This window comes from Anomaloglossus baeobatrachus, chromosome 4, assembly GCF_048569485.1.
Source record: "Anomaloglossus baeobatrachus isolate aAnoBae1 chromosome 4, aAnoBae1.hap1, whole genome shotgun sequence".
NCBI lineage: Eukaryota > Metazoa > Chordata > Amphibia > Anura > Aromobatidae > Anomaloglossus > Anomaloglossus baeobatrachus.
In genome coordinates, this window is record NC_134356.1 from 39,898,282 (window position 1) to 39,924,577 (window position 26,296).

At 50.9% G+C, this 26,296-nt stretch overlaps 1 protein-coding gene across 1 annotated transcript in view; it reads left to right on the forward strand.

Moving 5' to 3' along the window:
* Positions 1 to 26,296, forward strand: part of LOC142303122 (tetraspanin-11-like) — a 140,889-nt gene that overhangs the window by 11,560 nt on the left and 103,033 nt on the right. Inside the window, exon 2 of the mRNA XM_075344265.1 lies at positions 10,950 to 11,047. Within this exon, the coding sequence (XP_075200380.1) occupies positions 10,961 to 11,047 (87 nt within the window). The 5' untranslated portion in view covers positions 10,950 to 10,960. The remainder of the gene's footprint in view (positions 1 to 10,949; positions 11,048 to 26,296) is intronic.

Below are 26,296 nucleotides of genomic sequence, written 5' to 3' on the forward strand. Positions count from 1 at the left end.
TAACATCCCACCGGGCTATATACACTTCGGCCTCCAGGCCCGGTTCATATATGAATCCATAGCCCCGGCGGACATCAAACCGCCTCACCTGCCCTTCATACAACGGGCCCCGGACACGGAAAGTTGCCTGACGGAGGTTCTCTTTTTCCCGGATTGCATGGGCCACCAACTCGGCCTTCTTTCTTTCCCTCTCCTCGATCTCCAGGCCCAACGGTACCGGCTCCCTGTCCCAGTACGGCGCTGCTGCGAGCTCCGGCGCACGGGTCGGGCCTCGCGGGACATTTTGTACGCTGCCCACTGTTAGGGATCTGGGCGGCAGGTCCCGCGGCTTCTTGGCCTTGGACGCCGCCTTGCAGCGGCAACCCGGCGCAACCTCAGCCGAGGTGTGGGGGATGAGCACAGGGGCTTTCCTCTGCTGGGCCTTCGGCACGGAACAGGCTTTCAGCTCCGGCTCGGGGGACTTCTCGGGGGACGTCTCCGGTTTGGGCTTCGGGGCTTTCCACGGCAGCACCTCCGGGTGGCTACCGGCTCCGGCTGCAGGTCGGCCCGCCGGGGCGGGCATGCTGGGTATCGCTACCGGTTGCGGTGGCAGCGGGCCTAGTGGCGGGGTTACAGCTTCCGGGACAGGTGGCGAGGGAGGCAGCAGGGTGAGAGGGTTTAGACCGGGTCCCGCAGCCACGATGACCGGCCCTTCAAGGGCATCGGGGCGTGGGTCACTCACCCTCCCTTCCGCAGCTTCCTCCTCGCGTCTCCACACGGTTGCTATCACGTCTGCCATGTCGGTCTCCCACTCCTCCATGAGGAGCTGCATTTTGACCTGCAGCCTCTGGTAAAGCTGCGCGGTCCGGATCTCCACCCACGCCGCGGCCCCTGGCGCGGGGGCTACGGTGCTTCTGGACGGCATCCACATGTTGCTGGCGGTCTCTCCCAGGAACTAGATGGGTGCAGGGTCCTGGCGTCCCTGCTTTTATAGCCGCGCTCACATGCGACCAGCCACCATTCCGTCTCTCTTAGCCTCTTTTCGGCTCCTCCTCTATCGGGGCGGGGTTTTGGCCTTCGCGCCTCTACTACTCGAGAAGACGCTCGAGCGGGAACTTTTCGCGCCCAAGATGGCGGCTTCTGAAATTTTCTGGCCGGACACCTCCGGCGGTAACAAGGCGCACCTCTACCAGACGGCAGAGCGGTAAGATCCTGTTCGTGACGCCAAGTTGTCGCGGGCGGGGAGGAGGGTGTCAACGCTGCGTTCTCCCACTGCTCGGGTCCTGCCGCCGCTGCTCTGTGGCTACTGCTGCTCGGTGGCTCGAGCGATAGGCCGGATCCCGGGGACTCGAACGGCGCTCCTCGCCCGTGAGTGAAAGGGGTGATTTGTTGGTGGGGGGGGTTTGATTAATGTCCGTGACGCCACCCACGGTTGTGGTGATTATGTGGACACCACCGCTGCTCTGTCTGGGGATCCCGGGAGTGGTGGTATGGAGCAGCTAGATGTTGGTTTGTCCCTCCGTGGGTAGGGGGTTTGGTGATCCCGGGGCCCGATGATGGGGGGGTTAGGATGGTGGACAGGCGGGTTATGGGGCTGTGGAGGTGCAGGGATGCAGGGGCAGCGCTGTGCTGCACGGCACGGAGGTACTCACTCAGCCCAAGGATGATGACACAGTTCACGGTAAACAAACGGCTGGTTGGACGGGTCCCTCGGACGGCTGCGGTGCTGATGTTCCCTGCAGTTAGCGGTGACGGTCACTTCCCTGCACCTAAGTATGGTTCTTTGGTAGCGATGGATTCCCACCGGTAACCCGCTCCCCAGCTTGGATATGAGCCGGAGGAGCCCCTCTCTTGCCCGCAGGCGCTGGCCCTGGGAAACTGGTGCCTTGGCGGTGGCGGTGTCTCCCCTTCACGGTTGGACTGTTGCCTTCAATCGGGACTTTGCTGCTGGGAGACCCGGAGGTCCTCTTCACTGACGGATTTGGCAAATTATGGCGACTCCTAGCCTTGCCGGGATCCGAAAGGCCCCTGCCACTGGTGCTGGCTTCTCTTTGTATACCGCTCCGGTACTGCCGGGCCACCACCCGTCCACGGTCCTTTCGGCAACCTCCGATCAGCCTCTCCTGCAGACTGTCACTGCAGACGGTCACCACCGTCTGCCAACCTTGCTGTCTCAGTCCGGGGCACACACCCGGACCAACTTCAGGCTTTCAAACTGTCACTTCCACTCCTGTCACTAGCTCCTTTGCCACTTCCTTCTACTCTCAAACTCCACTCTTCACTGTTTACTCCTTCACTTCCCTAGCTTGACTGCTGGTTTTCCCGCCTCCAGGACTGTGAACTCCTCGGTGGGTGGTGCCAACCGCCTGGCCCACCCCCTGGTGTGAACATCAGCCCCTGGAGGAGGGCAACAAGGATTTGTGTTCTGACCTTGATGTTCCTGCAGGGAATGTGGGGTGCGTGTGGTGTTGTGACCTGTGACCCCTGGCTTGCCAAGGGCGTCACATTCCCCCTTAGCAAAACGCAGACCGTCCTCGGGCTGCCCGTCCAACAGCGGTTTTATTTTCCTTTTTTTTTTTCTGAAAAAGATAAAACAACACAGTACAAGTAGAAAAACATCATCCCACAACGGGAGGCACTTTGCTTAAACCTTACAGTAACAAACGGTTGCGGCTGCCGCTCTCTCCCACCCAAGTAACCTGGCCCTGATGCTGCCCCTAAGAAACAGGCAGCACCCCTTGACCCCAGTCCTGAACCAAGTTACCCAAGCGGGATCTGTCCTTCCCCTCCAGAGGGTAGCCACCGGTTTCGGTGGTGGCTGGGCCCCAGCCTGCTCTACTGCGGGCCCTCCCTCCAATCTGCCTCTCCGGAGGCGGTACGGTGGCAGTTGCAACGGAAACATATTTACAAGCCACTAACGTTTGTGGTTGCCCTGCAAGTTCACGGGCTTGTCCATAAGAGTTCCTATGCAAAACCTTTCAAGCGGTCCCCACGGGGACAACGGTGCCGGCAACGGCCGGTTCAATCAAGCAGATAATCAGGTCACTTTTCGGTTATCACACATTTTCATTTTTCATCTTTTTCAAACTTTACAAACTTTTTCAAACTGGTGGTCCCAACGGGGACTGGACAACGGTGCTCCGCTGCCCTACTCAGAGTCCTCAGCATCACTTGAGGGAGGGGGTGTAGCGCTCACACGGGCCTCTTGGCTGCCCCTCAATTTTGCATCTAGGGCGAACCACCCCCTCTCTCCACAGTGTCGGGTGTACTGGACCAAGTCGCCCGGCATCAGGTTCCGACCGGGGTGCTCCTCTGGCAGATGAGCATTAACATCCCACCGGGCTATATACACTTCGGCCTCCAGGCCCGGTTCATATATGAATCCATAGCCCCGGCGGACATCAAACCGCCTCACCTGCCCTTCATACAACGGGCCCCGGACACGGAAAGTTGCCTGACGGAGGTTCTCTTTTTCCCGGATTGCATGGGCCACCAACTCCGCCTTCTTTCTTTCCCTCTCCTCGATCTCCAGGCCCAACGGTACCGGCTCCCTGTCCCAGTACGGCGCTGCTGCGAGCTCCGGCGCACGGGTCGGGCCTCGCGGGACATTTTGGACGCTGCCCACTGTTAGGGATCTGGGCGGCAGGTCCCGCGGCTTCTTGGCCTTGGACGCCGCCTTGCAGCGGCAACCCGGCGCAACCTCAGCCGAGGTGTGGGGGATGAGCACAGGGGCTTTCCTCTGCTGGGCCTTCGGCACGGAACAGGCTTTCAGCTCCGGCTCGGGGGACTTCTCGGGGGACGTCTCCGGTTTGGGCTTCGGGGCTTTCCACGGCAGCACCTCCGGGTGGCTACCGGCTCCGGCTGCAGGTCGGCCCGCCGGGGCGGGCATGCTGGGTATCGCTACCGGTTGCGGTGGCAGCGGGCCTAGTGGCGGGGTTACAGCTTCCGGGACAGGTGGCGAGGGAGGCAGCAGGGTGAGAGGGTTTAGACCGGGTCCCGCAGCCGCGATGACCGGCCCTTCAAGGGCATCGGGGCGTGGGTCACTCACCCTCCCTTCCGCAGCTTCCTCCTCGCGTCTCCACACGGTTGCTATCACGTCTGCCATGTCGGTCTCCCACTCCTCCATGAGGAGCTGCATTTTGACCTGCAGCCTCTGGTAAAGCTGCGCGGTCCGGATCTCCACCCACGCCGCGGCCCCTGGCGCGGGGGGCTACGGTGCTTCTGGACGGCATCCACATGTTGCTGGCGGTCTCTCCCAGGAACTAGATGGGTGCAGGGTCCTGGCGTCCCTGCTTTTATAGCCGCGCTCACATGCGACCAGCCACCATTCCGTCTCTCTTAGCCTCTTTTCGGCTCCTCCTCTATCGGGGCGGGGTTTTGGCCTTCGCGCCTCTACTACTCGAGAAGACGCTCGAGCGGGAACTTTTCGCGCCCAAGATGGCGGCTTCTGAAATTTTCTGGCCGGACACCTCCGGCGGTAACAAGGCGTACCTCTACCAGACGGCAGAGCGGTAAGATCCTGTTCGTGACGCCAAGTTGTCGCGGGCGGGGAGGAGGGTGTCAACGCTGCGTTCTCCCACTGCTCGGGTCCTGCCGCCGCTGCTCTGTGGCTACTGCTGCTCGGTGGCTCGAGCGATAGGCCGGATCCCGGGGACTCGAACGGCGCTCCTCGCCCGTGAGTGAAAGGGGTGATTTGTTGGTGGGGTGGGTTTGATTAATGTCCGTGACGCCACCCACGGTTGTGGTGATTATGTGGACACCACCGCTGCTCTGTCTGGGGATCCCGGGAGTGGTGGTATGGAGCAGCTAGATGTTGGTTTGTCCCTCCGTGGGTAGGGGGTTTGGTGATCCCGGGGCCCGATGATGGGGGGGTTAGGATGGTGGACAGGCGGGTTATGGGGCTGTGGAGGTGCAGGGATGCAGGGGCAGCGCTGTGCTGCACGGCACGGAGGTACTCACTCAGCCCAAGGATGATGACACAGTTCACGGTAAACAAACGGCTGGTTGGACGGGTCCCTCGGACGGCTGCGGTGCTGATGTTCCCTGCAGTTAGCGGTGACGGTCACTTCCCTGCACCTAAGTATGGTTCTTTGGTAGCGATGGATTCCCACCGGTAACCCGCTCCCCAGCTTGGATATGAGCCGGAGGAGCCCCTCTGTTTCCCGCAGGCGCTGGCCCTGGGAAACTGGTGCCTTGGCGGTGGCGGTGTCTCCCCTTCACGGTTGGACTGTTGCCTTCAGTCGGGACTTTGCTGCTGGGAGACCCGGAGGTCCCCTTCACTGACGGATTTGGCAAATTATGGCGACTCCTAGCCTTGCCGGGATCCGAAAGGCCCCTGCCACTGGTGCTGGCTTCTCTTTGTATACCGCTCCGGTACCGCCGGGCCACCACCCGTCCACGGTCCTTTCGGCAACCTCCGATCAGCCTCTCCTGCAGACGGTCACCGCCGTCTACCAACCTTGCTGTCTCAGTCCGGGGCACACACCCTGACCAACTTCAGGCTTTCAAACTGTCACTTCCACTCCTGTCACTAGCTCCTTTGCCACTTCCTTCTACTCTCAAACTCCACTCTTCACTGTTTACTCCTTCACTTCCCTAGCTTGACTGCTGGTTTTCCCGCCTCCAGGACTGTGAACTCCTCGGTGGGTGGTGCCAACTGCCTGGCCCACCCCCTGGTGTGAACATCAGCCCCTGGAGGAGGGCAACAAGGATTTGTGTGCTGACCTTGGTGTTCCTGCAGGGAATGTGGGGTGCGTGTGGTGTTGTGACCTGTGACCCCTGGCTTGCCCAGGGCGTCACACAAGCACCGAGCGACGCACGTTACACAAGTCTGGAATGGTGGCCCAAAATAAGGTGAAGAAGCCTCAACTTCAATATTATCATAAGTGGACAGAAGAAAATTAGAAACAGGTGATTTGGAGCAATGAGACGAAAGTCAATAGATGGCTCTGATGGAGGCAAATGAGTCTGGAAGAAACAAGGGAAAAGAGACTAACGGATCCAGAAATTGAAGGAACTGTTAAGGCCGGTGAAGTAAACCTGATAATAAGGGGGTGTTTCACAGCCAAAGTCATTGGATATTTGACCAGGATTGATGGTGGTCTCAATGCTGAGCTATATGTGAAGATCCTACAAGATGAGTTACTTCATACACTCGCGTACTATGGGTATGAAAAGGACGACATAGTGTCCAGCAGAACAACGACTCAAAGAAAACAGCGAGTTTGGAGAAGAAATGGTTCAATGATAATGATGTAGAGGAGCTGGTTGTCCCCACAGTCCCCAGACCTCAACCCAATCCAACACTTGTGGGTAGAGTTAGGCTACTTTCACACATCAGGTTTTTTCCATCAGGCACAATCCGGAAAAAAACGGGTAAAACGGATCCGGTACTGCATCCGTTTTATCCCCATAGATTTGCATTGTTACCGGATTGTGCTTGATGGCTTTGCGTTGCATCCGTTTTTTTCCGGATGCGGCAAAATGAATTAAAGCGGCAGCCCGGAGGCAACGTATCTTGCAACGTCATTTTGTCCGGCAAAAAAAACACATCGATCCGGCGTGTTTTACAATGTAAGCCTATGGACGCAATGCGGCAAAAAACGGATGTGGCTACCGGATCCGTTTTTGTAAACTGCGCATGCTCCAATGTTTTGAAAAAAACGGATCCAGCAAAAAAAACGGACAAAACGGATGCAAAAGTGAATGCAAAACGGATCCACCGGATCCGTTTTTTTTCGCATCCGGCATAATGGATCCGTTAAAAAACGGATCCGGTGGATACGGTTTTTACATTTTTTGCCGGATCCGTTGGATCAGGAAAAAAAAGGATTGTGCCTGAATGCAGAAAACTGATGTGTGAAAGTAGCCTAAGGCTACTTTCACACATCAGTTTTCTGCATTCAGGCACAATCCTTTTTTTTCCTGAGCCAAAGGATCCGGCCAAAAAATGTAAAACCGTATCCACCGGATCCGGTTTTTAACGGATCCGTTATGCCGGATGCGTACAAAACCGGATCCGGTGGATACGGTTTGCATCCGTTTTTGCATCCGGTTTGTCCTTTTTTTTGAAGGATCAGCTTTTTAAATTAATTTGGTGCATGCGCAGTTTACAAAAACGGATCCGGTAGCCGCATCCATTTTTTACCGCATTGCGCCGGATCCGGCGTCCATAGGCTTTCATTGTAAAACATGCCGTATCGCGCCGGATCCGGCGCGATGCGTTTTTTTTGCCGGACAAAAAAACGTTGCAAGACACGTTGCCTCCGGCCGCCGCTTTGATAAATTTTGCCGCATCCGGAAAAAAACGGATGCAACGCAAAGCCATCAGGTACAATCCGGTAACAATGCAAATCTATGGGGATAAACCGGATGCGGTACCGGATCCGTTTAACCCATTTTTTTCCGGATTGTACCTGATGGGAAAAAACTGATGTGTGAAAGTAGCCTTAAAGATAAAGCTGTATACATCCCCAAGTGAGTGACCAGTATACACCAACATTGGGGACGTGTAGAAGAGACTAGGGATCAGATATCGGTAAAGACATGCTTGAATCTGATGGTGAGCCTAGAAGGATTCAGGAGGGGTGAAAGCCAAAGGTGGATTTACAAAATAATAAAAATTAAAATTTAGATCTTCAGGAGAAAAACAGTAACAATGCAGTTACATGACTCTGCATAACTAATCATATAGTAAATAATAGAAAGTCAGATTTATATATGAGATAGCGAAGATGATTGTCTATAAAATGAAGGTCGTCTCACACTCAAAGCTGTAGTGGATGGTGAGATATGGAGACTGAAAGTCAAAAGGTCAAAACATTGTTACCCTTTTGCTCATCAGTGTATAGGCAACCAAATGCAAAGGAGATATGGCTAATCATAATCTTAAAGGACATATTAGACCATCTTCAAAGGATCTGGAGAAAAGTAGAGGTTTCATCCATTGTAAAGTCAGTGAAGCTGTAGAAGATTTTACTACGTGTAGGTAAACGAGGTGTCGTGACGACTTCCAATAAGGTCTTCAATAAAAATGGGACTCGAAGACTTTGGTAGAATTTAAGATACCATCGAAGTGTTTTGTCACGTGCCCCTATCCTACAATGGTCCACTTTCCAAATAAGTCTCCTGTAGGATACATCACTTTCTGAGATAGCCTTCATAATTTCCCCCACCAGTACGGTGAAGGTTTGGGGGACGTAAAGACTGAAATAACAGTGAAGAACGTTTCTTCTTGAAATAACCTTCTTTTATGGGTTCACGAGTGAATTTTGCATCAGTTCTTGGATATATCGATCCAGCTGATGAATTATATATCAGCTGAAATGGTCTTTAGATAATTCTCTTCCATCAAGCTGAGAATCTGGAACCATTTTTTAGGTGAAATGCCAAAATTAAGTCTATTATTAATAAGATATTTAACTCTTAGAATTCCAGTAGCTTCACATATTTTACCACTTTATGAAAAGTCTTAAAGGAAACCTGACAGCTGATACTTGCTGCCTGACTGCCAAATACTTTGAAAACTGACTGGGGACTAGTCAGGCTGAGGGCATCTTCCAACCCAACGCGTTTCAGGGTCAAACATTGATGGTTAAAATCATACAGTCAGTTTCTGATGCTGCCTGTGGTTCGGGCAACATGTTGTAACGTCTGTGTGGATCCACAGACTTAGATGGGCTGTAATGGACAGGCTAGAGGGAAGCCACTCACCAAGCAGGACCCCCAGAACCCCGAAACCCTTTAACCCCTATACAGGGATTTGGAATTACACAGGGCCCTGGAGATCACTACCTGTGGAAGGTTGCAGTCCAAGAGAGTAATAGTCAGGCAGGGTCAAACCAGGACTTGCAGAACAGGGACAGAATCGGCAGGCAAGGACGTAATCAGAAAACAAATCAGAGGTCAAATCCGGATCGGGCAGCGAGGTACATAAACACCAGGCAAGAGGGTAGTCAGGAAACAAGCAGAAGTCAAAACACCAGAATCACTAAACAGAACAGGGCGGGACAGGAACCAGGGATACAGAACTATCTCTGGCAGTGGTCAGAAGACAGGACGGGGAATTAGAATGGTGTGGTGTCTTCCCATTGGTTGTAGCTGAATAATGGTAACATCAGCTGGAAGACACCCGCCACCTATAGTCAGCCAGTGATACTGCAGATCCCAAGGAAACCCAGCCCAGTGGATGAGCGGAGCCTGCGCTCAATGGCGCCGCTGGCATCGACTCCTCTTCCATCACCAGCACCATCCACGGCAGGAACACGGCGTCGCCTGGCGATCGGAGCAGAAGTCGCTGGAGCGGACTCCGGTACAATGTCAGGTTTCACTTTAATAGGAATCCTTCTTTAGAAAGGGACCTTTAGCTTAAATCAGGTTTTTATGTTAAATTTATTTTTTCACAATTTTATGCTTTTATTCTTTACTTTTCACAATCTGATCTATACTAAAAAAAAGAATAAATAAAACCTTGCACTTTTTGCACTCACATCCAGGACTGATATTACACTTGTACTTACTATTCTTTACATGAACATTAGCAGCAACAAATTGACTCAATTTTAGAAGTGTTATCTGGGCATGATCTAGTCTGGGTCAAAGGTTATTTTGCGGGAAGGTGGAGGAGGTGAGCTGTGACATCACCTATTGTGAATGGTGGATCCTGTGTTATCTACTCTATATAGAGGTGTTATCAGTTATTGTACAGGAGGGGGAGGAGGTGAGCTGGGGCATCACCTATTGAGAATGGTGGATCCTGTGTTATCTACTGTATATAGAGGTATTATCAATCATTGTACAGGAGGAGGAGGTGAGCTGTGATATCACCCATTGTGTGTGATGGATTCTGTGTTATCTACTGTATATAGAGTTGTTATCAGTCATTATACAGAAGGGGAGGAGGTGAGGTGTGATATCAGCTATTGTGAATTGGGGACAGTGTGTTATCTACTGTAAATAGAGGTGTTATCAGTCATTGTACAGGAGGGGAAGGAGGTGAGCTATAGCATCACCTATTGTGAATGGTAGATCCTGTGTTAACTACTGTCTAGAGGTGTTATCAGTCATTGTAGAGGAGGAGGTGAGCTGTGATATCAACTATTGTGAATGGTGGGTCCTGTGTTATCTAGTATATAGAGGTATTATCAGTTATTGTAGAGGAGGAGGTGAGCTTTGATATCACCTATTGAGCTGTGTTATCTACTGTAAATAGAGCTATCAGTCATTGTACAGGAGAGGGAGGGGGTGAGCTGTGACATCACTTATTATGAATGGTGGATCCTGAGTTATCTACTGTATATAGAGATATTATCAATCATCGTATAGGAGGAGAAGGTGAGCTGTGATATCACCTGTTGTCTGTGATTGATTCTGTGTTATCTACTGTATATTGTGCTGTTATCAGTCATTGTACATAAGGGGAGGAGGTGAGCTGTGATATCACCTATGGTGGATCCTGTATTATCTACTGTATATAAAGTTGATATCTGTTATTATAATCCTGTCTGTGATTATGATGAAACTGTATTCTGTATATATTGATTATGACATTAAAATATTAAAAACATATTAAAACAAATGTTTAAAATAAATTTGACACAAAAATGTCTGATTTAAAATGCTTTTTTTTTTCTTTCTTTTTTCGCATTCCCTCTAAAGTATTGTACATTTTGGATTATTGTAGTTCTTTTACTTTTAAAGGGAGCACATACAGTATGTTTGTAGGGATTAAATAATGGAAAAACCCTTTAATTAGCACATAAGATTGGTCCAAATAACGACACGATGATAAAAAAAACAGAAATACCCTTTACGGTATTATTTGTCTTGTTTTATAGGAGATCAGGCCTGGTCACTGATAGTTACTCTGCAGAGAAAGGAAAATCAATTGTTTACTAAATGCAAATATTCTCCGTGAAGTGTTTATAGCAGAAGCCGAGCGGTTATTAAAGTCATCGACTCTTTATTTTTAGATTCGGCGGAGATGGGTCACGATTTGGACGAGCAGAAGGATGACAGGGGCACGGTCTGTGTCAAATATCTGCTGTTTCTGTTCAATTTCTTCTTTTGGGTAAGCTCATCCTTGAAGAGTTGGATTCAATTATAAATATTATAAAAATTCTATTGAAATGTTCCTAAATTTTATTAAAAAAATAAAATAAAGTAAAAAAAATAAAAAATAATAATTTTTTTGTATATATATATATATATATATATATATATATATATAGTATTTTTTTAATTTTTTATTAATATTATTTTATTTTGTTTTTTTATTTTTTCCTTTATATATATATATATATATATATATATATATACATTTTTATATATATATATATATATATATATATATTTATATTTATTTTTTATTTTATTTTTTTTTATTGGTTTATTGACCATTTTAAGAGCAATTTATAATAAGCTGTGATGTGCATCTACATCAGGAATAACACTATTTCGGGCCATTATGTGACTTGTATCCAGCATTTTTTCCCAGTTTTCCTCTCTAATATAAATTATAATGTCTCCATCCGATACACAGGCATCAGGTAAGGCCGCTCTCCTATGTTTATTCCACATATATCTAGAAGCTACAATACAACTGAGCAGTGTAGCTGTGAATGCAGCTCTGAAGTGAGATGAAACCCTTACTAGAATGCAGAAGAACCATTCTGTCAGCATTCACTGCAAAGCCATTGTATATGTTTATGTTCCTGCTGTCTGTATTCTCCGGGGCTCACGTCCAGTGGGAGGAGCCTATCCTGCCATGCCTCATTCCGGGGTTCACTCTGCTTTATCTTGGTTCTGTTTCCCTTGGTACGGTGCCAGTTATAGTTCCTGCTCCGCAGCGTGCGCCTCTGGTTCCTGTAAGTCTGTTCTGATCCTGTCCATTTCCCAATCCTCTTCTCCCTGACCTCCATCCTCCCCTACTTGTCTGTCCTCCCTATCTCTCTACCTGCTCTTTGTTTAGTTATCCCATCTCTGTGCCGTCCTCCTACTGACTTGTCCTCCCGGCCCCCGACTTCGGCTTATTACCTGACTATGGCTCTGGTCCCCTCCGGCTCCTGATGATGCCTCCTGGCTTCTGACTCTGGCTCTGCTTACCCCTCTGTACCTACGTGGCTTCCCGACTCTGACCTCAGCTTGTACAACCACTCTATTGCATCCTTGCTTGAATGCGAGTGCCCTCTAGCGGGCTTGCACCTAATTACACCTAGAAGCAGCCCATCTCAACGGAGTACCGGATCCCTCTAGTGGTATCTTCACAAATTCTGCAGTCATATGAAAAAGTTTCGGCACCTCTATTAATGTTAACCTTTTTTCTTTATAACAATTTGGTTTTTTGCTATTTCAGTTTCATATATCTAATAACTGATGGACTGAGGAATATTTCTGGATTGAAATGAGGTTTATTGTACTAACAGAAAATGTGCAATCCGCATTTAAACAAAATTTGACCGGTGCAAAAGTATGGGCACCTCAACATAAAAGTGACATTAATATTTTGTAGATCCTCCTTTTGCAAAAATCACAGTCTCTAGTCGCTTCCTGTAGCTTTTAATGAGTTCCTGGATCCTGGATGAAGGTATATTTGACCATTCCTGTTTACAAAACAATTCCAGTTCAGTTAAGTTTGATGGTCGCCGAGCATGGACAGCCGCTTCACATCATCCCACAGATGTTCAATGATATTCAGGTCTGGGGACAGGGATGGCCATTCCAGAACATTGTAATTGTTCTTCTGTATGAATGCCTGAGTAGATTTGGTGTTTTGTATCATTGTCTTGCTGAAATATCCATCCCCTGCGTAACTTCAACTTCGTCACTGATTCTTGCACATTATTGTCAAGAATCTGCTGATACTGAGTTGAATCCATGCGACCCTCAACTTTAACAAGATTCCCGGTGCCGGCATTGGCCACACAGCCCCACCAAATGTTAGTGTGGGTAGCAAGTGCTTTTCTTGGAATGCCGTGTTTTTTGCCTCCATGCATAACGCCTTTTTGTATGACCAAACAACTCAATCTTTGTTTCATCAGTCCACAGGACCTTCTTCCAAAATGTAACTGGCTTGTCCAAATGTGCTTTTGCAGACCTCAGGCGACTGTTTGTGGCGTGCTTGCAGAAACGGCTTCTTTCGCATCACTCTCCCATACAGCTTCTCCTTGTGCAACGTGCGCTGTATTGTTGACCGATGCACATTGACACCATCTGCAGCAAGATGATGCTGCAGGTCTTTGTAGGTGATCTGTGGATTGTCCTTGACTGTTCTCACCATTCTTCTTCTCTGCCTTTCTGATATTTTTCTTGGCCTGTCACTTCTGGGCTTAACAAGACCTGTACCTGTGTTCTTCCATTTCCTTACTATGTTCCTTACAGTGGAAACCGACAGTTTAAATCTCTGAGACAACTTTTTGTACCTTCCCCGGAACAACTATGTTGCATAATCTTTGTTTTCAGATCATTTGAGAGTTGTTTTGAGGAGCCCATGATGCCACTCTTCATAGGAGGTTCAAATAGGAGAACAACTTGCAAGTGGCCACCTTAAATTCCTTTTCTCATGCTTGGATACACCGGCCTATGAAGTTCAAAGCTCAATGAGGTTACAAAACCAATTTAGTGCTTTAGTAAGTCAGTAAAAAGTAGTTAGGAGTGTTCAAATCAAGAAATTAATAAGGGTGCCCATACTTTTGCACCGGTCAAATTTTGTTTAAATGCAGATTGCACATTTTCTGTTAGTGCAATAAACCTCATTTCAATCCAGAAATATTACTCAGTCCATCAGTTATTAGATATATGAAACTGAAATAGCTGTTGCTAAAACCCAAATTGTTATTAAGAAAAAAGGTTAATATTAATAGGGGTGCCCAAACTTTTTCATATGACTGTATGTGTCTGCTCCTGTCTATTTTCATTTTGCTCATGCCTCCTTTTCATTCCTCCTCTCATGGACTTCTCTATTTTGACTAAGATTTTGACTAAGATGGATTTTAAGTGTCTTTTGAGTGTTATTTTTCTTTTAGTTCAGAAATAATAGCACAACTGAGCAGTGTAGCTGTGAACACAGCTCTGGAGTGAGATAAAACTCTTACTAGAAAACAGAAGAACCAAACTATGTCTCAGGGGTCCCCAGCATTTCTATTCCAAGGTGGTAAAAGCTGTGTAAGGACCTGATGAAGGAGATGAGATCTCCAAAATGCATTGTTAATAAAATCACCATCAAACTTTCTTGGAGTTTCCTCGCAGTCTTGGCAGCGCGGCATCAACCCTTCACCTACCATCCTGAAATTTTCCCTGCCTGTGTGGTAAAATACTTACCAGCCGCCATCTTCTTCTGTTCTTGGCACCTTTCCGATTTTCTCTGCTGGTTGTCACCTATAGGATCACTTCAATAGAAGTCACTTCTCAATATAAGTCTATGAAAGCAACAATGAGGCTCTCATAGACTTACACTGAGAGCTTTTGACCACTGTAATACTGTCATCGGTGCCCCCGCACTTTCCAACTTCCTCCTTCTCAGCAGGGACACCAGCACACTCGCCTTCCCGGGCCGCTCAGACGTGGCTTCTGCCCCTGCTACTGCTGCTGGCTTCCGGGGCCTGTGCATACCGTTTAGCATGCTTAGGAAGTACGCTCTGACTCCCTCCCTTCAAGGCGGGTACTAAGGTGCCCTACCCAGGAAGTGCCCCTCAGCCAATGGCTAAGAGGGATTAAGTATTTAAGGCTTCTCTCTGTCCTATGTGTGGCTGTAAAACAAGTGGCTGCAGCAGGATCCTCTCCCCTTCAAACAGCCTCCCAACTTAAAATGGAACTGTTTAGAAGTAAAATAAAGGGAACTTGTTATGTTAGATATTGTTAATCTGCAAGTTAATAGCGTAAGGAAAACACCTGGGGATTTAATGGCACAAAATAAACTTGTTTTTCCTCCCAGGAGCCGCCAGCTTTCAGTCATACAGATGTATTGGCTACAATGACTGCTTTGACTGAAAGCCAGCGCATGCAATCAATCAAAGTTTTGGGGTGCGCTTACAGTGCAGTGAGCGGTGATTATAGCCACGCCGGTACACCTCTTTGACTGAAAGCCAGCGGCTCCCTGGAGAAATAAAGTTAATTTTCTCCTGGGAGCCACTTTTTCAGTATGACAGTGGAGCACCTTTCACGCTCAGTTAACCCTACTGTATATCTGCAGGTAATAGTGTTATCTGACACAACAGGTTCCTGTTAACCCCTTAGTACACGCCGGTACACCTCTTTGACTGAAAGCCAGGTGGTATCAGGAGAAATAAAGTTAATTTTCTCCTGGGAGCCACTTTTTCAGTACGACAGTGGAGCACCTTTCACGCTCAGTTAACCCTACTGTATATCTGCAGGTAATAGTATTATCTGACACAACAGGTTACTGTTAACCCCTTAGTACACGCCAGTACACCTCTTTGACTGAAAGCCAGCTGGTACCAGGAGAAATAAAGTTAATTTTCTCCTGGGAGCCACTTTTTCAGTACGACAGTGGAGCACCTTTCATGCTCAGTTAACCCTACTGTATATCTGCAGGTAATAGTATTATCTGACACAACAGGTTCCTGTTAACCCCTTAGTACATGCCAGTACACCTCTTTGACTGAAAGCCAGCGGGTGCCAGGAGAAATAAAGTTAATTTTCTCCTGGGAGCCACTTTTTCAGTACGACAGTGGAGCACCTTTCAAGCTCAGTTAACCCTACTGTATATCTGCAGGTAATAGTGTTATCTGACACAACAGGTTCCTGTTAACCCCTTAGTACACGCCGGTACACCTCTTTGACTGAAAGCCAGCGGGTGCCAGGAGAAATAAAGTTAATTTTCTCCTGGGAGCCACTTTTTCAGTACGACAGTGGAGCACCTTTCACGCTCAGTTAACCCTACTGTATATCTGCAGGTAATAGTGTTATCTGACACAACAGGTTCCTGTTAACCCCTTAGTACACGCCGGTACACCTCTTTGACTGAAAGCCAGCGGGTGCCAGGAGAAATAAAGATAATTTTCTCCTGGGAGCCACTTTTTCAGTACGACAGTGGAGCACCTTTCATGCTCAGTTAACACTACTGTATATCTGCAGGTAATAGTGTTATCTGACACGACAGGTTCCTGTTAACCCCTTAGTTCACTGATTGTTTCAGGAGAATAGGAGAATTTATGTGTAGGTTTAGTGTTACTTTAAAGGTTTAAAGACCCAGATAACCCCTTTAATAAGGAAGGCTTCATGTGAGGGGGGCCTCAGTAATCAGGAACCAACAAGCCGCTGACTGCTGGGTACATAATCACATTAGACAGAGCTTAATATACGCAAATATCCAACACTGAATTATTAGGATCCGCTCATATTACAGTCATGGATTCTTCATGTTTCAGCCCGAAGGTAAAACCTAGCCTTTTTTTCTCCCTATAGTCCTCTATAATTCGGTTTGCTCAGTGGTACATTGCTGTGAAAGCAGCCGGTCAGCTCACACGTCCCATGTAGATGTATATTTAATATGCCTCGTGAATGATACTCCCCGAAGGAATCCGCAAATGGGGCTGATCGTAAACCGCGCAAATCACAAGACCGATCTCTCTCCTCGTAAGACTCTCCGCAGGACATTTTTTTTTTATACATCAAGCTATAAAGGTTGGAATTATCACGGCTGAATAATTCTAATATGTAAAAACCATAAGCAGAAAGAAGAGCATTTTTCTTCCGCTCGGTAAATGAAGACGCGGGGCTAGTTACTTAAGACCGCGGCGAAGAAAACAGTTTATTTTCTGTCGACTGTTCTGACCTATTTTAACTGGGATTCGGTTCAACTTATTAATTATTCGTTGAGTCGTTATGCTAATGTTTTCTCTATTTATGGCCGTATTAGTGGCTGATCGGGAAAAGTTGTAGACTAACGCCTCTATGGAATGGTTCTAAGATATGGTGACCATCAGTGTCGCGAGATGTCTTTTAGGATAGCAGGGGCTCCTATGCTGTCCCTCACGCTAGTGGATCCTAGGCCAGGGGTCGGGAAGCTATGGCTCGCGAGCCAGATGTGGCTCTTTTGATGGCTCGCAGACAAATCTTACCGTTTGTAAGATGCATTCCCCCCCCCCTCAAACTGGGGGAAAATAGGGGTGCGTCTTACAAACCACATACGGCTTACCGGGGAGGCAGTGGTCGCACAGAGTCGGCGATACCGCGGGCTTGATCTGTGGGCTGCTTTGAATCTCAGACAGTTGACGAGATTGGCTTCAAGAAAATGGCCGCGGAGGCAGGGCGTGTGCAGATGCCATTTTCTTGAAGTCCATCGTGTCAATCTACGTACGCGCCGCAGCCATTTTCTTGAAGATCTCATCAACTGTGGGAGATTCAAAGCAGCACGTCGGCAGTTCAATGGCACCCGCCGCCGTGACACCCCACGAGTCCGCAGCAGAATCGCCGACCCTCCACACACTGACCCTCCTGAGTCACGACACTCCTACATCCATGCCCACAGCATCGCCTACCCTGCTTCCTGGGACCTTCTGAGCAGCTCCACCCCCGCTGCTCCCTCTGATGAATATGGCTCTCAGAGAATTACATTTTAAAATATGTGGCTTTCATGGCTCTCTCAGCCAAAAAGGTTCCTAACCCCAGCCCTAGGCTATCCCTAACTCCAGGGTTACTCCTGATGGTAGAGTTGCTTGAGTCCTGTTTTTAGCTATGCTCCTGACCAGTACTACTCTGATACCCCCTTCCCACTATTGAAGGAAGGGGCAGGAGTGTGATGGAAAACAAAGACAGACAAGGGAAAACAAAAAATATGACACACTGCGCACACACACAGAAATAGACAATGAGAGACTCAGAAGTAAAGTAAGAGTGACTCGCCCACCCCAGGGCTATGGGACACCCGGCGCCGGGCCGGACTAGTCCGGTGGTAGTCAATGGTGGCTGGGCCCGGCTCCGTGGCCCTGGTGGGTGTGGCGCCCCTGACCTGGTCAGGCACCACTGAGTACTGCACCCATGCTGGGGACAGTACAACACAGGTAATCCAGAAGGCTGACAGGGGTGTGGAACACAGGCGCATAGTGATCAGGTCTCACACATGTACCCATGAGAGGACCCCTGGGGATCCCAGGAGGGGGAAAAGCCTTCACCTTCACTGGAATAGTGGAGGGGGCCAAAAGCCTCCATCTCCTCTCAAGGGGTGTGGTAAGAGAGTCTGGTTGCTAGGTGGCGTAGGCAGGCACAAAAGGGAAAAGAGAAGGAGGAGTAAACAGTCGAGAGTCTGCAGCAGAGTGTGGAGGAGTGAGGAGCAGGAAAGTGAAGCTCAGACAGGAGCAGCAGTGAAGGTCCCAGATGTGAGCCGGTTCAGAGCAGAGTCCAGGGAGCTCCGAGGAGAGCTGACCCCTTCCCCTGGGCTGCTGTAGTCTGACAGCGTCCGCGCAGTGGCTACCGACGGGGGAGAACGGTCAACTAGGAGTGCTACCCGAAATCCATCTTCAGCTAGAGAGAGAGCAACGGAGTGGGAAGTAAGGAGACTGCTAGAGAGTACCAGGCCCAAACGGGCGGCAGATCCCGAAGCGGAGATAGATCCAGCTTTCTTTTGCTAAACCTGCCGGTGTGGGGCTCTCAAAGCCCACGCCACAACACCACAAAAGCCGCAGCCACGTAGCCACAGTTAGGGCCCATAGGTCACAGGAGGCAAGCAGCTGGAGTGGCCTGGTCCAGGCGACAAGCAAACGGCAAACGAAGGGGAGAGAGGCTGCAGCATCTTCCCTGGGTGACCCCCATAGGGACTCAAAGTCGGGGTTACCCCAAACCACCAAGGGCTAAGGAAGGCGAGTTAGTAGTCACCCTCACAAGTCAGCCTGAAGGACACCTGGTTCCCACTTGGTTCATCCCAGCTACGCCCGGGTCACTCACCCTGCCATCAACTGTGAGTAAAAACCCTGAAAGACATCCTGCCTGTGTTGAGTCATTCTGCGCCTTGTAGTTCTACACATCTACACAGGGCCCTGGGGCTTGCCTCACTCTCAGGAGGCTACTACAACTGGCTGCACCCACCATCAGCCCCAGGCATCCCTTAACCTGCAGTGGCGGTCCCCACTGACCGCAAATCTGAGAGTGGCGTCACGACAAACTACAAAGAAGGTTTCCTACCTGTGACCAGACAGATCCAGCCGAGTGGAGTCCCTGAAGGTAATGCACCGACACAACAACACCTGTGGGGCTTCACATCTGGCGTCACGAACAGGATAAGGACTAGACCTGTTGAGACAGGTGACCATGTGCCTGGGCGGTCCGCTTGAAAAATTGGAAGCGCCGCCATATTGCCACCATGAAAAGCGCGCTGAAAAACAACAGCAGCCCGCGCTGGGAGAAGTTACCGCCCACGAAGAGGTGTGGCTACCCAGAGATCCCCTGCAGAGTTCTGACCTCGCTTGTGAAGAAAGCGGAAGCGTCCGGAGACGGCGGGAAGGAAAGAGAGCCACAAGCCTGCTGCTGCAGAGAGAAGAGATGGAGTCCGGACGTGGATACCCAGAACCAGGCTCTGCTGCCTGGTGGTGCCGGGAGCTTGCTATCTTCTGCGATCAGCTGGAGGCCAGGATTATGCGACAGCTCAGTGAGGGACGCACGGAGCTTCTGGCGATGGCTGCGGCGGTTCGGACCTACGAGGAGGGAGCCGCGCGACGCATGCCAGATCGAGCGGCGACGACTCAGATCCCGATGGTGCCACCGATGGGTGAGTCCAGAGTTGCCCCGGCCAGCGCAAGTGCTCCGACCCCTGCTGCTACGACCGCGGTCCCAGAAGAGGCGCCTGGCGCGGCGAAGCTGAGCGAGGCCGCAGCCACGCTAGGTGCGGCCCGCCAAATCCAGGCCGCCGCAGCGACACCCCGCCTGGCCCGCAAAGGTCCGACTGCCACGGCGATACTCATCCGTGCCGCAGGTGTGACGCTGACCCAGGCTGCCACCCTGCTGAGCCCAGTCCGCCAAGACCCCACCGCAGCAGCGACGCTCGTCCGAGCCGCAAGTGAGATGCTGAACCAGGCCGCAGCCCCGCCAGGTGCGGCCCGTCAAGCCCCGGTCACTGCAGCGACGCCCAGCTCCACCTGCACGGACCCCATTGAGGATGCGACGCCAATTCAGACCGCGGCTGCAATGCCCAGGCCGGCCCGCCAAGAACTGGCCGCAACAGCGACGCAGATCCAGGCCGCCGCCACGCCAGGCTCGGCCCGCACAGACCAGGCCGCCGCCACGCCAGGCTCGGCCCGCACAGACCAGGCCGCCGCCATGCCAGGCGCGGCCCGCCAAGACCAGGCCGCCGCAGCGATGCCCTGCGCGGCCCGCCAAGAAAAGACTACATCACCATTTACCCCGGCCTGCAAGGCCAGAGCAGACACCGCTCCCCAGTCTAAGGAGGTCCCTGCAAGGAAATCCCTGATAGGTGAAGACCCCGCGTACTGGCAGCTGAAGGCTGACATGGAGGCCAAGTTTCCACAGGAGATGGTGGACCAGTACATGCTCCCTCCGCACACCCCTAAGGCAACCCCTGCGGCAACCACGCCGAAGAGTCCACCGCCTGGGCCAGCTGAGGAACACTCATCCCCAGCGCTGCCACGACCAGAGTGCAGCGAAGAACTAAGGGGGAGAGGAGGGCAAGAAGTTGAGGAGTTGCCCCCGGAGCCAGCAGCAGTGCTAGTCCCAGAGCCGGAGATGCTGCCATATTCCCGCTGGGACGAGGAAGACCTGACACCTCCTGCTGAAGAAGACCTGCCCAACCGCCCCACCTGGGAGCTTGTAAGCTGCACTTCGCAGAATCCAGCCCGCAAGACACAGCGCCGCAGTAGAACCCAGTCTTTCCCTGCACCGCCATCCCCAGAGCAGAGAGAAGTCACGGCCAGAGACTTACAAGAAAAACGGTTCCTGAGAAGAGCCAAAGCACAGATCAGAGGACCCCTGCGTCGAGGAATTGTCGAAGATTTCAGCCTCAAATCAGGATACGGCTTTATAGTATCACCTGGTGTGAAGGAAGGGATTTTTGTCAATCGAAGGGATGTGAGAGCCCATTTGCCCAGAGGACACCCTGGAAGAAATTTGAAGATAGGAGACTCAGTGGAGTTCACTATGCATCAGGGAGAAAGAGGCTGGTATGCCCTAGATGTTGCACCATGTCCTAGAAGTCCTTGCAGAAGCCCTGCAGTCACAACAGAAGATGAAGACAGAGACACTGAAGAAGAAAGAAAATACAACGAACCCACAGACGAAGAAAGAGATCAAGAAACCAACAGGTGCCGCAGCCCTACAGGCCCAAGCCCTGGTATGGAAGAGTAGAGGAATCTGCATAAAGTAAAGCATACAGCAAGTTAAAGTTTTGAAAAGTTGGAAGTTTTGCAACGTTTACGTTTAAGTATGTGCCCACATAAACTTGTGTGAGAAAACCATAAACCTTAAGGCTATGAACTGGCTATAGCCACAAACTCTCGCAGTGTAAATAGTTACACCAGAGGGCACCACCACCACCAGAGTCAGCCTGTTTAGGGGCTTGGCTCGTCTGCAACCAGGAGGAGCCCGTCCGTATATAGGGCCTTGGCTCGCCTGCGACCAGAGAGCATGCCTGTTTATGGGGCCTGGCTCTCCACCACAAAGAGGGTACCTGGTCAGCACCAACTGTGGAGGCCGCCTCTACATCCTGCCAGAAGAGGCTGAAGGCGCGGATCCACCAGGCCAGGTATACCCTGAAACCACCAGCCCATGAAAGCCGCCTCTACATCCTGCCAGAAGTGGCTGAAGGCGCGGCCAACGGGAGAGGCAGATTGGAGGAAAGGTCTGGGGAAGTAGATGGCCCAGATCTGGTTACCAAAGGGACCGGTGACCTGCCTCCTGAAAGGGTTTGGGTGGGTTAACGGACTTGTGGGTGGAGGGTGGTGATGTATGGTACCTGGTGCTTTTAAAAGGTTTTACATGTTTTAATGTTTTATGCATTTTTTAAAATGTTGTCTTGCAGCCCGAGGACGTGCTGGTGATAACTAAGGGGGAATGTGGCGCCCCTGACCTGGTCAGGCACCACTGAGTACTGCACCCATGCTGGGGACAGTACAACACAGGTAATCCAGAAGGCTGACAGGGGTGTGGAACACAGGCGCATAGTGATCAGGTCTCACACATGTACCCATGAGAGGACCCCTGGGGATCCCAGGAGGGGGAAAAGCCTTCACCTTCACTGGAATAGTGGAGGGGGCCAAAAGCCTCCATCTCCTCTCAAGGGGTGTGGTAAGAGAGTCTGGTTGCTAGGTGGCGTAGGCAGGCACAAAAGGGAAAAGAGAAGGAGGAGTAAACAGTCGAGAGTCTGCAGCAGAGTGTGGAGGAGTGAGGAGCAGGAAAGTGAAGCTCAGACAGGAGCAGCAGTGAAGGTCCCAGATGTGAGCCGGTTCAGAGCAGAGTCCAGGGAGCTCCGAGGAGAGCTGACCCCTTCCCCTGGGCTGCTGTAGTCTGACAGCGTCCGCGCAGTGGCTACCGACGGGGGAGAACGGTCAACTAGGAGTGCTACCCGAAATCCATCTTCAGCTAGAGAGAGAGCAACGGAGTGGGAAGTAAGGAGACTGCTAGAGAGTACCAGGCCCAAACGGGCGGCAGATCCCGAAGCGGAGATAGATCCAGCTTTCTTTTGCTAAACCTGCCGGTGTGGGGCTCTCAAAGCCCACGCCACAACACCACAAAAGCCGCAGCCACGTAGCCACAGTTAGGGCCCATAGGTCACAGGAGGCAAGCAGCTGGAGTGGCCTGGTCCAGGCGACAAGCAAACGGCAAACGAAGGGGAGAGAGGCTGCAGCATCTTCCCTGGGTGACCCCCATAGGGACTCAAAGTCGGGGTTACCCCAAACCACCAAGGGCTAAGGAAGGCGAGTTAGTAGTCACCCTCACAAGTCAGCCTGAAGGACACCTGGTTCCCACTTGGTTCATCCCAGCTACGCCCGGGTCACTCACCCTGCCATCAACTGTGAGTAAAAACCCTGAAAGACATCCTGCCTGTGTTGAGTCATTCTGCGCCTTGTAGTTCTACACATCTACACAGGGCCCTGGGGCTTGCCTCACTCTCAGGAGGCTACTACAACTGGCTGCACCCACCATCAGCCCCAGGCATCCCTTAACCTGCAGTGGCGGTCCCCACTGACCGCAAATCTGAGAGTGGCGTCACGACAAACTACAAAGAAGGTTTCCTACCTGTGACCAGACAGATCCAGCCGAGTGGAGTCCCTGAAGGTAATGCACCGACACAACAACACCTGTGGGGCTTCACAGTGGGTGTCAGTAGAATATGTGGCTGATGACTTTAAGTTTGTGTTTGTGACGCCACCTGTGGTATGCGGCTATTAAGCCGCCGCTGCTGTGTAAGGCCTCCGGGGTAATGAAGTGGCAGCAATGGTGGTACTGCTCCCCACAGGTGGAGCGGTGCCCCGGGACACAGTTGGTGCTTGTGGAAGTCTATGGTGTGGTGTGACTAGCACGGTGCAGGGCCGACAAGCAATGAAAGAAACAGGCACAAACAGTAGTCTCTTTACCTTCTCCTCTTTTACTCGGCAGAAGTTTAGTCCAGGGAGACCGTCACAGATGGTAAAGATGGTCCGGCCGGCCTGGAAGTGCCTGGGGTGATCTTTGGCCAGTTGAGTATGAGGCCTACTCCTTAATCTTTCTTTGCTGTTTAGGACACTGCACTTTGGGTTAGCAATTGCCCTCTTGCTGCTGGGACTGGTGGTTCGTCCCTTTTTCTGTGGGGTAGACTGCGCAGGCCCTCTCTGGTGCTTCTCTGCTGGAGTCCACACCAGGCCCTTGGGATGCAGCTGTACCCTCAGTTTGCTTCTGGGCCAGGGGCTTGCAGCTCTCCTGCCCTCCGGATTCAGCTACCAGGGATGGATTTTATGCCCTGGCAACCACAGACTCCGATGTCCGAGTCTCCTCTGTGCCTCTCTGCACCTCTTGCTTCACTGGGCCAAGCTATTCCAGCTCTAGGCCCCAATTCCACAAGGCAGCACTACTCTCCGTCTGTCCTCTTTCACTCCTGTCTCCAGACTAACCACTACTTCCTCCCTCCAGCCAGACTTAAGGAATCCTCCCTGAAATTCCAGGTTCAGAGCTCCCTCTGCTGGCCGGAGGGAGAACTGTGTTGGGTGTTAACTTACTGGTCAATAGATCTCCCAATTACCTCCAGGCTCAGCATTAACCCTTTGGGAGGGCAATGCTGTTGTGGCGACCAGGTCCTGGGGCGCCACACTCCCCCTTAGTTAAATTCAGTACTCCCGGACTGTAGAAACAAACATGACATGTTAGAACATTTCATCCCATTATGGGAGGCGCATTACTTGAACGTTACAAACTTAAACATTACTATAAGAGTCCAGTGTGGCTCCCTGCCGGGTGTCCATTACACTGCTCCATGGGGGACCCGCCACGATCAAACCCCCAACGTAGGCTCTGGGCGTGCGTCAGAGCATTGATGACCCCACTCTATGCACGCCGGACGGGTTTTTCTTCAGGGGTGTTGAGCACACTGGTGCTAACTATGAACAATTTAGGTGTTGGCCACCCATAGTCCAGTGGCCCAATTGTCCATTTTCGCAATCAAGAAAAATAAAAACATTTTGTACACAACATTACAGACATTTCGCATAACTATTTACATTCTAATAAGTACTCCTTCTTTTTCCCTTATACAGTTGACTCTCTATACCTTGGAGGGGGTTGTCCCCGAGTGCTGCGTTGAGACCTGCGTAGCTCTGGTGTTTGCCCCTGACTACTTGGTGTGTCTTCTACCTCAGCACTACAGGTAGGCCTAACCCCGATAGGTAAGCGTGATGATTGCCTATGTGGTCTAAGAGTCGCCAAGGGTATGACAGGTTCACCACTGACAGGGGGTTGATCCTCCCGTTCCACTGCTGGCGTGTCATCTCGTGTTGGAGCGGACGGTTCTTTAGGTGGATCCGGAACCTCTTCTGTTTCTGGCTCGACCAACTGCGGAAACGTCAAAACTGGTACCACTATGGCATTGCTTATTCGGGTCCAAGTTTTGGGGAATTTTCCAAGGATTGTTTGGATCATCTCCCCCTCTTTCTCTTGACTTTGGGGACTTCCTTGTACTTCTTCCATTTCTCTTTGGATTCTGCACCGTTCAGGGCACGCTTTCAGGCGGTCTCGAGAGACTGCTTGATAGGTCTTGCCTTCATCCTTGCTTATGAGGCATACCTTACTGTTGTCAAAGTTGGAGGGGATAATGGTGTAGGGCTCGTTTTCCCACTGATCATCCAATTTATGCATCCTCCACTTCTTCTTGAGGACTTGTTCTCCAGGTGCTAAGGGAGTTGCTGGGGCTGTTTGATTGTAATGCTGCTCTTGTCTCGTTCTTGCTTGAGACAGGGCCCTCTCTACGCATTCCTGGACCTTACGGTACCGCTGCTGCCGCTCTGTATCCCAATCTTCCATTTCCTGAACCGCCTCAGGTGACACAGTCCCCATCTCAAAGTCTACAGGTAACTTGCCAGGTCGGGCTCGCATCAGGTAAGCAGGGCTACAGTTGGTCGAATTTACCGGGATATGGTTGTACAAGTCTACCAGATCTGGTAACTTTTCTGGCCATTGGTTTCTTTCTTCCAAAGGTAGAGTCTTGAGCATGTCAATAACCACATGGTTCATCTTCTCGCACAATCCATTGGTTTGGGGGTGGTACGGTGTGGTTCTGATTTTCTTATAACCGTACAGGTTACAGAACTCTTAGAACACTTCTGCCTCGAATGCAGGACCCTGATCAGTCAGTACCCTTTCAGGGTAACCGTGAGGTCGACAAAAGTAGGCCTGAAATGCTCTCGCTGCTGTTCTGGCTGTCTGGTCCTTCACGGGCACTACTACCAGGAAACGGGAGTAATGGTCCACAATGGTGAGGGCGTACACATAGCCTGACCGGCTTGGTGTTAACTTCACGTGGTCCAGGGCCACCAACTCCAGGGGCTGTTTCGTGACAATTGGCTGTAGGGGAGACCTCTGGCTGGCATCATCTTTCCGCCTCAGGTTACATGGACCACAGTCTCGGCACCACTTCTCAACGGTCTTTCTCATGTGTACCCAGTAGAACCGATCACGCAGTAGGGTCTCCAACTTCTTCCACCCGAAGTGTCCTGCATTATCATGATAAGCTGCCAGGACCATTGGAGCATCCCTCTGTGGGACCACTATCTGCCAGACGAGTTCATTTGTTCGCCAGTTGACATATCTCTTGCAGAGCTTGCCTTGGTACGTGAACAGTCGTCCCCGCTCCTTCCACAGCTGCTGGGCTTCTTCTGGAGCATCTGGG